The sequence below is a fragment of the Trichosurus vulpecula genome, chromosome 3 (assembly GCF_011100635.1).
Source record: "Trichosurus vulpecula isolate mTriVul1 chromosome 3, mTriVul1.pri, whole genome shotgun sequence".
NCBI classification, from domain to species: Eukaryota; Metazoa; Chordata; class Mammalia; order Diprotodontia; family Phalangeridae; genus Trichosurus; species Trichosurus vulpecula.
In genome coordinates this window covers 46,113,670-46,130,493 of record NC_050575.1, presented here as the reverse complement: position 1 = coordinate 46,130,493, position 16,824 = coordinate 46,113,670, and the positions used below count along the sequence as shown (strand labels likewise).

Here is a 16,824-nt window from a genome sequence, read left to right as displayed (position 1 = left end):
TGGCTGAAAAAACTGTTATATTGTTGCTGTTTTTCAGTCATTTCAGTCAGGTCCAATTCTTCATGACTCCATTTAGGGTTTTCTTGACAAAGATACTACAGTGGTTTGCCATTTCCTTATCCAGCTCATTTTACATTTGAGGAAACAGAGGCAAACAAGGTTAAGTGACCTGCCCAGGGTCACACAGCTAATAAACGTCTAAGGCCATGTTTTAACTCAGGTCATCCTGCCTCAGGGACTGGCACTCTATGCACTGCATCACCTATGGAATATTATTATACATTAAAAATTAAGAATATGAGAAATTCAGAAAAAAGAGAATATTTATAAGAACCGATGAATAAGTAAACAAATTGAGAAAAATAATAATTATAATCCAGTAACATAAACAAAAACAACCCTCAAAGGAAATCAACCTAATTAATTATAGTGGTGATCTCAGTCCAGGAGAAATGATGAACATGTTTTCCTTCATCTCAGCAGAGGTGGGTGATTAAGGATGTGGAATATGATACATCACCATTGGATTAGGCAATGTCTACTAAATTTGCCTAAGTGTTTTTCTTTGTCACAAAGGGAGTTCAACAGCATGGGGAAAGGTTCTCTTGGGGAGTCTTAAAGGTGAAATTACTATGATGTAGAAAATAAGTTGTAAATAAAATTTAAAAAATTATCATATTACATCAAGCATTATAAGTTCCATGTATTCACCATATTTCAAGAAATTATAAAGCAAACCTGCCTCATATCTTAGATGCAGAGGGTAAAATAGAAATGGAAAGAATCCATCAATCATCTCCTAAAAGAGATCCCAAAATGAAAACTCTCAGGAAGACTACAGCCACATTCCAGAGTTCCGAGGTCAAGAAAAAAATATTGCAAACATCCAGAAAAAAGAATTCAAATACCACAGTCAAGATCACACAAGATTTAGGAGAGGAAGGATTTGGAATATGATATTCTAGAAAGCAAAGGAGCTAGGATTACAATAAAGAAGAATCTACCCAGCAAAACTGAGCACAATCCTTTAGGGGGGGAAACAGACATTTAATGAAATACAGGGCTTTCAAGCATTCATGATGAAAAGACCAGAACTGAATGGAAACTGTGACATTCAAACACACCACTCAAGAGAAGCATAAAAAGGTAAACATGAAAAGAAATCCTAAGGGACTCATTAACGTTAAACTGTTTACATTCCGATGTGGGAAGGTAACTCCTAAGAACTTTATCATCGTTTATCAGTTAGAAGGAGTATAGATAGGCAGAAGGAACTGATGAGTCAATTATGCTCTGATGACCTAAAAAAAATGGAGTGAAAAAGAGGGATGTATTGGGAGAAGGAGAGGAGAGGAGAGGAATAAGGGGAAAAACTACTTCATGCAAAAGAAGCCCACAAGGAAGAGCTTTTTCAATGGATGGGAAAATGAGGGGTGCAAGTGGGCAATGCTTCAATCTTACCCTCATTTAAATTGGTCAAATAGCAAAAAATATGTATAAATATACATACTCAGTTGGATATAGAAATTTATCTTACACAACAGGGAAGTAAGAGAAGGGAATAAGAAAAATGTAGGGTTGATAAAAGGTGGGGGAACAGATTAAGGGAGGCAGTGGTTAGAAACAAAATAGATTTTTGAGGAGGGATTCCGTAAAAAGACAAAAGGAGAAGGATACATAGAAGAAAATAGGATGTAGGGAAATACAGTTAAATAATCATGAATGGGAATGTGATGAACTCAGTCATGAAACAGCCAAATGGATTAGAGAACAGAATCCAACAATATGTAGTTTAATAGATACATACAAAGGGTTAAAATAAGGGACTGGTGCAGAATCTATTATGCTTCAGCTGAAGTAAGAAAGGCAGAAGTAGCAATCATGATCTCAGACAAAGCAAGAATAGACCTAATTAAAAGAGATAATCAGGTAAACTTCATTTTACTATAAAAAGCACCGTAGCCAATGAAATAGTATCAACATTTTTTTTAACAGCAAGTTTCTCTGATAAGGCCTCATTTATCAAATATATACTGAATATAGAATTGGGAAGCTAGGCGGGGTACTGCATAGAGTAGTGGGTGTACAATCAGGAAGACTAATCTTCATGAGTTCAAATCTAGCCTCAGGCATTTACTGGCTGTGGGCAAGTTACCTACCCTGTTGTTTACTAGAGGTCCTCATCTGTAAAATGAATTGGGAGAACAAAATGGCAAATCACTCCAGTACCTTCGCTAAGAAAACCCCAAATGAGATATGAATAGTTGAACATGACTGAAACACCTGAACAGCAACAAAGAACTGAGTCAAATTTATAAAAATAAGAGCCATTTCCCCAATTGAGAAATAAAGGATATGAACAAGCAGCTTTCAGAAGAAAAAAAAATCAATCTAGAGTCATATGAAAAAATACTCAAAATCACTATTGATTAGAGACAGGAAAATTACTTTGAGATATTATCTCATACTTATCAGAAATGAGAAATGCTGAAGGAGATGTGAGAAAATAGGCACACTAATGAACTCTTAGTGTAGTTGAGAACTGGTTCAACTATTCTGGAGAACAATTTGGAACTATTCCGAAAGGGCTATAAAACCATACATACCCTTTGTCTCAGCAATACCAAAGAGATCAAAAAAAAGTGAGGACTTATATATGTTAAAAAATATATTTATAGCAGCTCTTTTTGTGGTGCAAAGAATTGGAAATTGAAGGGGAATGGCTAAACAAGTTGGGGTATATGATTTCAACAGAATACACTATACAGAATGAGAGGGGTCATTTCACAAAAACCTGGGAACATCAATATAAACTGCTGTAAAGTGAAAAGAACTAGGAGACCATTTTACACAGTAACAACAATACTGTAACAATCAACTGTAAAAAGACTTTGCTACTCTCGGACAATTACAAAGCACTCTTGATGAAAAATGTCATTCACTTGCCTAGAGAACTGATGAACTTTCAGTGTGAACTGAAGTGTAATTTTCTCACTTTCTTTTTCTGACTTGTTTTTGCAACATGGCTAATACGAAAATGTGCGTGGCATGTTTTCATATGTGCAATTGAGATTATATTGCTTGCCTTCTCAGTGGGTTAAGGAGGGATTAAAGAGAAAATCTGGAACTCAAAATTTTAAAAATAAGCAATTCTTAATAAACTGGGGGATTGGGGGAAGAAACACTTCATTGCACTGGGGATACTAGCCTGAAATGGTAGAGAATTTCATCACTGGGAGCTCTGCATACCAATGAAATCCTAACCCTGCCTCTTTTCCTGTCTTTTTTCATAGTTCAACCGGTATTTATAAATAGCTCAACTGATATCTTTAAAATGTTTTAATACCTTTGCATGTTTTAGTTCCAGTTCTGCCAGTTCCACTAAATTTTTTCTGAATGCAGCAACTCTTCTTGTCTTAAAGTCAATAAGTTCTACAAAAGAAAAAAATTAAGATTTAAAATTTAATTTACCTATTAGTTTGGGACATTTCCTATAAACAAAGATTACAAGGGCAGTACCTTGCTTTGCAGATTCTGATATCTTTTCAAATTTCTGACAACACACTTGCTGAGAGGTTTCAGCCTGTAGAACATCTTTATTTTTGGCTCTTGCTTTATCCAGTGCCTTATTAGCATTTTCATAATCCACTAGTGACCTAGATCTTCTGTACAGGAGATCCTATAAAATAGCATGCTTCAAAGTAATACATGTCAAAAGCTCATAGTTATTATTTTCAATCATTTAGTTTAGCACTTAAAGTGAATTTTGCTTTTTGTAAGACTTCATTAATTTTTTTTATCATATAAATACAAAGAAAGGAAAATAAGAGCTCTCTCATAAAAAGAGACCTGGGAACAAACATGGTGTATATGCCACATCGTGTGAGTTTGTGTGTGTGTGTGTGAAAAATGTGCATAAGTCTTGTGTTAATACTTAAGAAACTCATTAAAATCATGAAAAATGGAACATGCCTATCTTAATTGTAGAAACATAGCTTATTTGAAAGATAAATTCCATTATAAAGTAGTAAATTTAATAGTTTATAAAGCTGAAGTTCCAAGTGAATTTTTTTTTTTTTGCAAAGATACCTGTGTTATCAAGGAGAATAGCAGCTTTCTTAGTAGTGGACTAGAAGTCTGAATCCTGACCCTCTTTGAAATCTTTAACTTTGGGAAGTCACATAGCAACCATGATTGAGCCTCAGCTTCATGCTTATAAAATGGGAAAAATTAATGTTTGCCACATTTCATAGATAATGTGAAAATGAAGCAATATAAACTGTATGACAGTACTTTTGTAAATTGTAAGATGATACAGATACTTGCATTATACTGAGTTTGAAAATGTAGCCTCAGTAAACATTACTTCATTTTTCCTTCTAATTCTTACACCTTTCTTCCCTCTTGTATATAACATGAAATAAGGGTTTTCTTGGCAAGTTTTACAGCCTGCATTTCTATAGTGCTTAAAGGTTTCCAAAGCATTTTCCATGTTATTTCATTTGATCCTTTCAAGAACCTTGTTAGATAGGATAGCTGAGGAAACTGCAGTACATAAAGGTGCTGCACATGACTTAACAACACATGTTAAGGTCACATAGCTAATAAGTGTCTGAGGCAGGATTTGGAACCTACTGGCCTGAGGCCAGTATTCTATAAATCTTGTCTCTCAATATTATTGAATGAGAATAGATTTTTACTTAGCACAGTGACTTGAATAGAGTAGATGCTTAATATTTTCTGAATTAAGTTATATTTACATGAGATGAAGAAATTCAACATCCTTAAGCTTAAAAATCAAATTCTCTTTAGTTATGAATAAAGTAAACACTTTAAACTATTTTGAAATTACAGTGCATTTCACAAAATAAATGTATCTGAGGTGATTTTTTTCCTATAGTTACTGAAAATTCTGATTAGAATTTTATTTTGAATGACTTTTTTCAGTTATCTCCTATATACCGTATTTTCCTATTGCACTTTTTGAAATGTAAGCAGCTTACAAGACATGATTTATTAAAAACCATTTATTATAGAAATTATTCTTGCAAAATGAAATATTAAGTGTACATTTGTATACTCTTGTGAGAATTTGATATGAAATAAGAAGGCACTGGCACTCAGACTCACCTACTTTATAAGTTAACATTAAATCTGGACTATTTGATGCTGATTTTTGTAGGCAGTATTTAAAGCAGGGCTGTCCAAAAAGTGGCCCGCAGTGCAGATTTTATGCAGCCCACCTACAAGCATAGAAATTTACATAAGCGCTTTAGTAAACAAAGCCGAGCTACCCCAGAGCTCTCACTAAAATGGCAAATCAAAATATACTGTCTACTGTTTCAATAAAAACCTAAGGCTGGACAGCCCTGATTTAAAGCATTCCCATAGTCATTTTCATTCTCATTAAAAGTTTAAATAAACGTTCTGAAGCTAAATGCTAGAAAGCTTTTTTAATGACTTTCTTTTCCTTAGTGGAATTATAGCAAATTGGAAATTTCTTAGAGACCCAAAATGTTTTTGTTTAGAGACATTTCTGGTTAACCTAATGGAAATTTATAGAATTCACAAGAAACCGAATTTCCTCGCTGCAGTCATGGAAGTTTTAGAGAGGCAGTATATAGGATATGAGGCATAAGACTAATAATGTTTACTCGCTCATAAAACATCTCAAAGAAAACTGAACAACAAAGTCACCTTAGCAGCTTGAGATTCCCTTAAGTAATATTTTAGAAGGTCAGAAAGTTTGAGGTCCTCATCAGCAGATACTCGTGCTTCTATCTTCTGAAAGAGTAAAAGCATTGTTTTTGTAAGCAAATACACACCTTTCAGTTCCCTCTACTTTAGGAATTCTTAATGTTGGGTTGTTTTTTAAATACTGTGGTGATTATATTTCAATATAATTGGCTTTCTTTGTAATCCTATGTATTTTACTTTATATACTTAAAAACATTCTAAGAAGTCCATAGGCTTTACCAGATTGCCAAAGGTATCTATGACACAAAAAAGGTTAAGAACTCCTCCTACTAAGTCACTACAAGAAATTTAAATAGTTATAGAAAACGCTTATATTTTAAAAAATATTTTTCAAAATACTCTCCCTTTCCATGCCTATTCTTTGTCAGTAGAGGAAACCAAAATCAGTTAAATGAAGCAGATAACTTCTATAGAATCACATAACCTCAGAGCTGGAAGAGACCTCAGAAGTCAGCTAGCCAAACCCATATTCAAATATTACTTGACAAGTGAGCCTTCAACCCTTCCCTGAAGATCTCAAATTAGGAAGAACCTGTTACCTTACAAGGACGCCCTTCTGTTTTTCAAAAATTAAATGTTAGTAAGTTTTACCTTATTTTGAACCTAAATTTGTCTCTTTGCCACTTTTATCCACTGCTAGTCCAGCCTCCTGGGGCCAAGTGTAACAAATCTACTACTTCCCCAACAGCCCTTCAGATGCTTAGCAAGAGCAATGATGTCTTATCTTACCTAACTAAACATCTCTAGTTCCTTTAGCTAATCCTCATGACATAATGCCAGGGCCATTCACCATCCTGGCTACCCTCCTTTGGCTACTCTCTCGATTATTAATATTTTTCCTAAAGGTGACTAGGGCAGAGTATAACAGGACTATATCAAGTTTCTGGTACCAAATACTCCACCTCTCTTAATTTAGTCTCACATTTTTTAGGTGTTTTTTTTTGGGGGATGGGGGTGGGGGTGGGGTTGGTTTCCATATCACACTGCTAAATTGATAGTCTGCTAAAAACCTAAGTCTTTTTCAAATGTACTGTTGCTTAGCTGTGCATTTTACAACGTATCCATGTGAAACCGGCTTTTTAAATCAAAGGGTAAAATTTATCCCTAAAACATGTCATCTTATATATCTGTATATAGTGAGGTCATTGCTATAGGGAATTTCTGGCTAAGTGTAACTCCTTCTACCAGTGCAGGTCAGCACCCTTCTCTGCAGTTTCTATCCTAGTTAGGCTGCCTAAAGCACTGGGACATTACCTCATTTGCCCATGGTTACAAAGCCAGCACACATCAAAAACAGGTCTTTAATCTAGTCTTTCTGGCTCTGAGGACAACTTTCTAACTATGCTGCTTTCCAGACTTGTTTTGGTCTTTTATTCTAGCAAATTAGACTTTCAATTAAAACTGCAGGGATACCGCAAAGAATACTCTGCTTTTGAGTTTCTGAAGTTCAAAATATCTATATCTATAAATTATGCTTTCAATTAATGGCACAGTGTACCACAAAAATGTACTGATGCCAAGTTCCTGCAATTACAAATTAGATCTTCTTCTATATCAGGGCTGTCCAAAATGCGGCCCAGGACCCCATGCGCTCTCAGATTTATGCAGCCCACCTACAAGCACAGAAATTTACATAAATGCTTTAGTAGTGCTTCCATAGAGTTCTCACTAAAATGGCAAATCAAAATACTTTGTCTATTGTTTTGATAAAAACCTGAGGTTGGACAGCCCTGTTCTACATGATACAAATTAAAAGTACTATATAGAAACAATATATTTTGGTATTTAATACTTGGATAAATTAAAGCACAACATATATTCTTAGTGTGCATACATAAAAGATACATAACCTACAAAGAGTTCCTACATGGTAGGTTATTCCAAAGCAAAACTCTGTTACCCAATCATAGCTTTATGATGCAAGAAAATACAAATGCACAAATTATAATCATATTTAGTCTAAGTGAAACTCTTAATGTAATTTATAGTATATACATTATAGTATATAGTAATGTAATGTATAGTTAATGTATATAGTTCTTGCTATAAATTAAGTATATATTAAGTATAGTATATACATTATAGTATATAGTAATGTAATGTATATTAATGTATATAGTTCTTGTTATAAATTAACAAGAATGATTATTTTACAGACATTTATTAAATCATGAATTGACGCACGTTATTATTTAACAAAAACTTGTTGGAGGCAGCTGATGCTCAAGATAATAGGACAGGAATAGATAATTAATAGATAATAGATAAAAAATAGATAGGAATAGATAATAGGCATAGGAACTCTCCATTAACTATAATTTATAAGTTCTATCCTTCTATTACAATTTTGATTAAAGTTCTTTCCTAACATCAAATATTAGGATTTCATTATAAGATTTTATTTACTTATGAAACAAGATATGTTACAGGTTGTTTTTTCAACAAAATCCTCACTAATTTTTTTTAACTTTTTTTTTTTTTTTTTGCTTTTTGGCAGGGCAATTGGGGTTAAGTGACTTGCCCAAGGTCACACAGCTAGTACAAGTGTCAAGTGTCTGAGGCAGGATTTGAACTCAGGTCCTCCTAACTCCAGGGCTGGTGCTCTACTCACTGCGCCACCTAGCTGCCCCACCTCACTAATTTTTTTATTAGCTAGGTAATACAGTTGGAATTAGCAAGAAATTTGGATTAGAGAATTTTATTTAATATAAGTACAGTGAACAAACTAAAAGTGTTTTATTATTAAAGGTGCTTGGGCTACCTGCTTCATTAGTAATGATTTGTAATTAGTGTACTGACTCTATTATGATCTAGAATGAAATGCTTGAAAAAGGATTATTTTTTCAAGTTTTTAAAAACTGAAAGTAACCTTTGGCAAGTGACTTAACCTTGCTGGGCCTTAGTTTATTCACTGTAAAATAAAGGGGTTGAACTAGATAACCTCTAAGGTCCTTTTGAGATTTTAGATTCATGATCCCCTATCACTTTGTCATTTTAACTGTTATAGACTGATTTTTATAATAAAGAAAAGTTATTTTATGCAAAGGTAAACTTCATATTGTCCTCTTTCCAAATTGTTACAAAATCAAATTAGGAAGACTCATGTATATCGAGAAGTAGCAAAATGTCTCATATCTAGATACTCATGATTCAGAATTTCTAGTCATCCAAAATGCTTAGAACTGGAACATACATGTCACAGATATACTTTAAAACACTCTGTCCTAGACTCCTCATCTAGAGAACCAGGAAAATCCTTTAAGTTTCTTACAGGATGCACAATTCTTATCTGTTGTAGAGTCCCCTCTCAGTTACATGAATGTTAGTAACAAAACATTAAGATGGGTGAAAATTTATTATGTTATGTATAATGTAAAAAAATATACTAATTTGGTCATAAGGGATTGGGTTTAGCCTGGAAAAGATAAGACTTGAGGGGAAGAAGACAGTTTTCTTTAAATAGCTGAAGGATAGTCATTAGGAAGGATTAAGTATATTTTGTGTTTTTCCAAACTAGGATCAATAAACGGATTTCAGATCAGTATGAAGAATATGAACATTACAGCTGTTAAAAATGGAATGGGCTGCCTTTTAAGGTGATAGAACTCCTTTTTACTGGAAATATTAAAGTTGAGGACAAATGTCCACTTGTTGGCTGTGTTATAGAAGAGAATCCTATATTAATACTGAACTAGATGCCCTCAGAGAAATTATATAAAGAAAATGACATTTCCATATAATATTTTAAAAGTTATAGGACTTCAAAAATCGATTTTCACTACTTTCCTCTACAAAATGGCTACTTTTCCTATTAGCACCACTTAAAGGGGTTCAAAACTGATATGTAAAGTCTAAAATTAACTTCTTGGACATCCGGGGGTGGAGCCAAGATGGCAGCTGGAAAGCAGGGACTTGCATGAGCTCCCCACCACGTCCCTCCAAAAACCTGTAAAAAATGGCTCTGAAGAAATTCTAGAACTGCAGAACCCACAAAATAGCAGAGGGAAGCAGGGATCCAGCCCAGGACAGCCTGGATGGTCACTGGATGAGGTCTATCGCACATGGAGTGGAGGGGAGCAGAGCTCAGAGTGGGAGGCAGCAGGACCAGCCAGACCAGGAGCTGGGCAGAACAGGCCCTAGCACCCTGAATCAGTGAGCTGTGGCAGTTACCAGACTTCTCAACCCACAAACACCAAAGACAACAGATAAGGTTAGTGGGAAAAGCTGAGGGGGGGGACAGAGTTCACAGGTCGGCAACAGCTGCAGGGGCAGCGGGGGAGGTGCAGCTACAGAACTACAGCTGCAGTTACTTCCGGCCCCAGGCCCACCGAGTGGGAGGAATTAAGTGGCGGATCAGAGTAGGAGTGAAGAGCCTGTGGAAGATTTGCATCAGGTCCGGATTGAGGGTTCTTGAGGAAGGAGGAGTGCTGGGGTGGCAGAGCCAGTTGTATAGAAATAGCTCTGAAATCAACGGTACATCTCCTCAAGCTTGGAACAAAGTATTCTTTGCTCTACAAGCAGTCACACCCCGACGAAAAACTCAAGGGTCAAGTAAGTTGGATGGGAACATGGCCAGGCAGCGAAAAAGCACCCAGATTCAGTCTCAGACTTTGGAATCTTTCTTTGGTGACAGAGAAGACCAAAACATATGGCCTGAAGAAGTCAACAAAGTGCAAGAGCCTACACCAAAAGCCTCCAAGAAAAACATGAACTGGTCTCAGGCCATGGAAGAGTTCAAAAAGGATGGGGAAAAGCACATTAGAGGAGTAGAGGAAAAATTGGGAAGAGGAATGAGAAGGATGCGAGAAAACCATGAAAAACAAGTCAATGACTTGCTAAAGGAGACCCAAAAAAATACTGAAAAAAATATTGAAGAAAACAACACTTTACAAAATAGACTAACTCAAATGGCAAAAGAGCTCCAAAAAGCCAATGAGGAGAAGAATGCCTTGAAAGGCAGAATTAGCCAAATGGAAAAGGAGGTCCAAAAGACCAATGAAGAAAATACTATCTTAAAAATTAGATTGGAGCAAGTGGAAGCTAGTGACTTTATGAGAAATCAAGGTATTATAAAACAGAACCAAAGGAATGAAAAAGTGGAAGACAATGTCAAATATCTCATTGGAAAAACCACTGACCTAGAATATAGATCCAGGAGAGATAATTTAAAAATTATTGGACTACCTGAAAGCCATGATCAAAAAAAGAGCCTAGACATCATCTTTCAAGAAATTATCAAGGAGAACTGCCCTGATATTCTAGAGCCAGAGGGTAAAATAGAAATTGAAAGAATCCACAGATTGCCTCCTCAAATAGATCCCCCCCAAAAAACTCCTAGGAACATTGTTGCCAAATTCCAGAGCTCCCAGGTCAAGGAGAAAATACTGCAAGCAGCCAGAAAGAAACAATTTGAATATTGTGGAAAAACAATCAGGATAACACAGGATCTGGCAGTTTCCACATTAAGGGACCGAAGGGCTTGGAATACGATATTCTGGAGGTCAATGGAGTTAGGATTAAAATCAAGAATCACCTACCCAGCAAAACTGAGTATCATGCTCCAAGGCAAAATTTGGATTTTCAAGCTTTCTCAGTGAAAAGACCAGAGCTGAAGAGAAAATCTGACTTTCAAACACAAGAATAAAGAGAAGCATGAAAAAGTAGACAAGAAAGAGAAATCATAAGGGACTTACTAAAGTTGAACTGTTTTGTTTACATTGCTACATAGAAAGATGAAGTGTATGATTCATGAGATCTCAATATCATAGTAGCTGAAAGGAATATGCACATATATGTATGTGTATACATATATATACACATATGTGTGTATCTATGTATGTATACATGTACGTGTGTGTGTGTGTGTGTGTGTGTGTGTGTGTGTGTGTGTATATATATATGTACACACAAAGGGCACAGGGTGAGTTGAATATGAAGGGATGATATCTAAAAAAATAAAATCAATTTAAGGGATAAGAGAGGACTATATTGAGAGAGGGAGAAAGCGAGAGATAAAATGGGGTAAATTATCTCGCATAAAAGTGGCAAGAAAAAGTGGTTCTGTAGGAAGGGAAGAGGGGGCAGGTGAGGGAGAATGAGTAAATCTTGCTCTCACTGGATTTGACCTGAGAAGGGAATACCTTACACACTCAATTGGATATCTTACCCCACAGGGAAGAAGGAGGAAGATAAAAAAGGGGGGATGATAGAAGGGAGGGCAGACGGGGGGAGGAGGTAATCAAAAACAAACACTTTCGTTTCCTATTCTAATTCCTTCAATTTCTTTTTCTTCTCTTATTGCTACAGCTAACATTTCCAGTACCAAATTGAATAGCAGGGGTGATAATGGACATCCTTGTTTCACCCCTGATCTTATTGGGAATGCATTTAGCTTATCCCCATTACAAATAACGTTTGTTGATGGTTTTAGGTAGATGCTAGTTATAATTTTAAGGAAGGTTCCATTTATTCCTATGCTTTCTAATAGGAATGGGTGTTGTACTTTGTCAAAGGCTTTTTCTGCATCTATTGAGATGATCATATGGTTTCTGCTAGTTTTGTTGTTCATATGGTCAATTATGCTAATAGTTTTCCTAATATTGAACCAGCCTTGCATTCCTGGAATAAATCCTACCTGGTTATAGTGTATTATTCTCGTGATAAGTTGCTGCAATCTTTTTGCTAATATTTTATTTAAAATTTTTGCATCAATATTCATTAGAGAAATTGGTCTATAATTTTCTTTCTCTGTTTTGACTCTACCTGGTTTGGGTATTAGTACCATATTTGTGTCATAAAAAGAATTTGTTAGGACTCTTTCTACACCTATTTTCTCAAATAGTCTGCAAAGTATTGGAATTAGTTGTTCTTTAAATGTTTGATAGAATTCACATGTAAAACCATCTGGCCCTGGAGATTTTTTCCTAGGGAGTTCATTGATGGCATGCTCAATTTCTTTTTCTGAGATGGATGGGCTTATTTAGAAATTTTACTTCCTTTTCTGTTAACCTGGGCAGTTTATGTTTTTGTAGATATTCATCCATATCTCTAAGGTTGTCAAATTTATGGGCATACAATTGGGCAAAATAAAAAAACAAACACTTTCGAAAAGGGACAGGGTCAAGGGAGAAAATTCAATAAAAGGGGATAGGTTAGGAAGGAGCAAAACACAGTTAATCTTTCAGAACATGAGTATTGTGGAAGGGTTTTACATAATGATACGCATGTGGCCTATGTTGAATTGTTTCTCTTCTTAGGGAGGGTGAGTGGGGAGGGAAAAGGGGAGAGAATTTGGAACTCAAAGGTTTAAAAACAGACGTTCAAAAACAACAACAACAAAAAAAAGTTTTTGCATGCAACTAGGAAGTAAGATACACAGGCAATGGGGCATAGAAATTTATCTTGCCCTACAAGAGAAGAAGGGAAAGGGGGATGGGAGGGGAGTGGGGTGACAGATGGGAGGGCTGACTGGGGAACAGGGCAACCAGAATATACGCCACCTTGGAGTGGGGGGAGGGTAGAAATGGGGAAAAAAATTTGTAATTCAAACTTTTGTGAAAATCAATGCTGAAAACTAAATATATTAAATAAATTAAAAAAATAAAATTAACTTCTCAAGAGTATACCAAATGTTAATAAAAAAATTTTGCTATGATTGCCTCTGGGGGCCAGGGAGAGGTATCAAGATTAACTTATTATTGCCATAAAACAAATCTGAACTCTTCCTCTCAATGTTTCTTTCTTTTTTTCTTTTAAATTTTTAAAAGACCTTGCTGAAAGGGTTTCTTTGTACCTTTTCTAGAATTTAAAACCTCACTGCCAGGAATTTCTTCTTACATCTACTTCAAAGCATTTCTGTTCCGATTTGAACCAAATGTCCTCAGTAGAAATGGATGTTTTTTTAATCATCATTACTGACACACACACACACACACACACACACGTACACAATGTGTGTACGTGTGTGTGTGTATACTGCATTTATTTTTAACCTTCCTCCATAGCAACTTTCTAATCTTGTAAATCAACATTGTGGTTTTCTAATTTTACCTCTCAAATCGAGTCTAAAAATGGATAGTATCCTGTTGTCTTATATATATTGTTTATGTTTATCCATTTCAATATCACACACACTTTAAGAATATCACTCTACTATTTGCTTTTCTTTACTTTGCAGTTCACTATGGACTCTACTTCATTTTTGGTGCTGTGATTTACCACAAGTGTTTATGAATAATTATTGTCATATTTGTGAAGGAAAATATATTGCTGATTTGAAAAGAATCAACAGACAACTAAAACATTTCAAGAGAAGAGTACTGTCATATGATAGTTTGAAAAGAGGTAAAAGGTGATATAGTCCAATATAGTATAAACATAAAAGGGAAATGGTAAACCTGGTCTTGTTTAACCAATTCCAGAAAAAAGGAGGGTCCTTGAAACTTGAAATGCATAAATTTAAGACAAATAAATTTACATACAAAGCAGTAGTAAACATGTTACCCTAAGAGGTGTCAGAGTCTAAAAATATATACATAAAATTGAAAATTTTTGAGCTTTATTCATGGATGGTAGATCCCTAATGGTTTTTAAGGGAAACCATAAGGTTTTTGAATATTTTTAACCTTTTTTTTAGGCTTGATATCCATAACAACCATGCCCTAACATATGAAAAATGGACCACAGGTAGCATGTTAATTGTTACTCAAATTTTTTTTTTCTTGTGTCATTTGTCTCTGAAATAAACTGAAATCACCTGGCACTGTCAAGTCAAAATCTGATGTGCACAGGATTAATCACTGCTCCCAGCTTAGTCACCCATGAATGAAATAAACAATATTTTTTTTGCAAACCAGCCCTTGTAATCACATATGGAATATAAAACATAAAGGATATTATGTCAATATTATTAAGATAGTAACTACTGTGATTAAAGCCTTCCAAACAATTTAGTACCTGCATAATAACTGTATCATTCATTTGCTGATAAGTGTATCACAAGGTGCTAAAGCAGAAGTCTTGGCAAAGGTTAAAAAGCCCACCGGTCTACCATAAAAGAAAACAAGAACTCCAGTAAGAGTCTTTGTAAAATGTAAGCTGACTTGGTCAGTGTGGACAGCGACTTGGATCAGAATTCTTCTACATTGACTTAGAGATTTTCTTAAGTTGAGTCAATAAGCATTTATTAAGTATTTGCTATGTGCTGGAAATATACTTTCTAGCCAACCTTGTGATGAGTTCCTCTGATTTTTTTTCCAGGCATTAAGAGTTCCATACTTGAATCCTTTCTAGTTCAGTAAGACTTGCCAAGAACCATCTTTAAAAAATGAGATTTCCACTTGACAGCCTTTAAGAACTCAGAGATATTTTCATATCAAAATGAGACAATGGAGGCAAGCTAAAATAAGTATTTAGATGATAAGAACAACAAAAATACATTTCTTATTTCAAACACAAATATTTGGCAAAGAATAAAACATATTACATTCAAAATTAACTCCTGGATAATAGCTTTCGGCAGAATCTATACTGTTAAACTATAACCAACCTTTTTTGCTAAAACACAAAGGGATCTTAAAGTCTTACTGCATGCACAGTTTAGATTCTCAAATCTTAATTAATGGGACTTACCCTTGTCTTATCAAACAATTCTGAAACTTTAAGAAAAAATCTGGAAGGAAAAAAGATTTTTATCAGTTGCTTCCTTGGATATCAATACTTTCCCACTTCAAGTCTTCACAGAATTGCTCAAACATCCAAATTAATTGCGAGCATTTGCTAGAGAGCTAGACCTGGAGTCAGAGAGATCTAAGTCTAAATCCTACCTCTGACACTTACTAGTGGTATGACAACAGGCACGTAACATATCCTCTCTGGGTCTTAGTTTCCTTAACTATAGAATAGGGATGATAACCTACACTTCACAAGGTTGTTTTGAGGCTTGAAATAATATTTGGAAATAATTTAGCCATTTTTAAAGCAAGATTTAAATGTAAGTTATCATTAAAGCCAGAGATTTTGTTAGTCACTAGTACATGCAAGGATACTAGTTCTTACTTTGATTCATGTACAAATTGAAATCTGTTGAAGGTTACAGAAAAAAATCACTATATTTCAAATCTTTCAGTGAAAGCCTTTTGTGTCAAGAAGGCACACTAAACCACAAACTAAACACACATATCTTTATGCCCTTTAGTAATGAACCATATTTCATCAAAACTATTCATCTCCCTCAAAAGTTAATGTGCAAATAAAATACTAAGGAGTAGAGGTAAAACAGCTCATTCTTTCCATCCAATTAAAGGGAAAACAATGAAGGTACAGAAACGCTTCAGATATTTGAGGATTAAAAACTATGCCTTATGTGTTTCCAAAGACTGGTTTGTTCCTACATAGTAATAGGGGAATAAAACACTTTCAACTTTCTATCAAAGAATCATTCTATACTTCAAGTTGGTAACACCACCACACACTAAAAAGAAATCAAATGTAAAGCTGGTAACATCAGTTTTAAGAGTATAGATGGTACTGTATTCAATTGAATGAATTACTACAATCAGAGAAATACTAGTGTGGGAAAAGTAAAATAATAGCCTTCATATATATAATATTTATTTTATGCAATTCTAGTTCATAGTTTCCCATAAATTCTCCACATACTACCTATCCAATGCTCTGGAGGCCTTTCTCTTGCTCTTCATTACAGTATGTAAGGAGTAGCAATGTGTCACTTAAGTGGTCCATCTGTTTTCTAATTCTTGATATATTATTATTTGCCCACTTAGATTTTTGGTCACATACAACTTTAACGATATTCAACACATTCTACATTGTTTTTAATAAACTAATCTTGTTGGCAAATACATTGCAGGCTACACATGGCCATGATGAACTTTTCCTCTGCCCTTAGAGCTGTCATTTTACTTCTTCTGATAGACTGGATTTCCATAATTTGCAACCATATAAAATCACTCAGATGGGCTTTTGGCCACAATAATAGTTGATGAATTTTCCCAAATGCAACTCCAGTCTGAACTTCAATTCAAGATCCAATTCATTATTCCAGCA

At 34.9% G+C, this 16,824-nt stretch overlaps 1 protein-coding gene across 1 annotated transcript in view; it reads right to left on the bottom strand.

The window, feature by feature from the left end:
• The window catches only part of SNX6 (sorting nexin 6), a 108,099-nt gene that overhangs the window by 16,197 nt on the left and 75,078 nt on the right, over positions 1 to 16,824 (bottom strand). Inside the window, exons 9-12 of the mRNA XM_036750319.1 lie at positions 15,388 to 15,427; positions 5,698 to 5,784; positions 3,520 to 3,679; positions 3,347 to 3,432 (exon numbers count right to left, since the gene is read on the bottom strand). Of these exons, the coding sequence (XP_036606214.1) occupies positions 3,347 to 3,432; positions 3,520 to 3,679; positions 5,698 to 5,784; positions 15,388 to 15,427 (373 nt within the window). The remainder of the gene's footprint in view (positions 1 to 3,346; positions 3,433 to 3,519; positions 3,680 to 5,697; positions 5,785 to 15,387; positions 15,428 to 16,824) is intronic.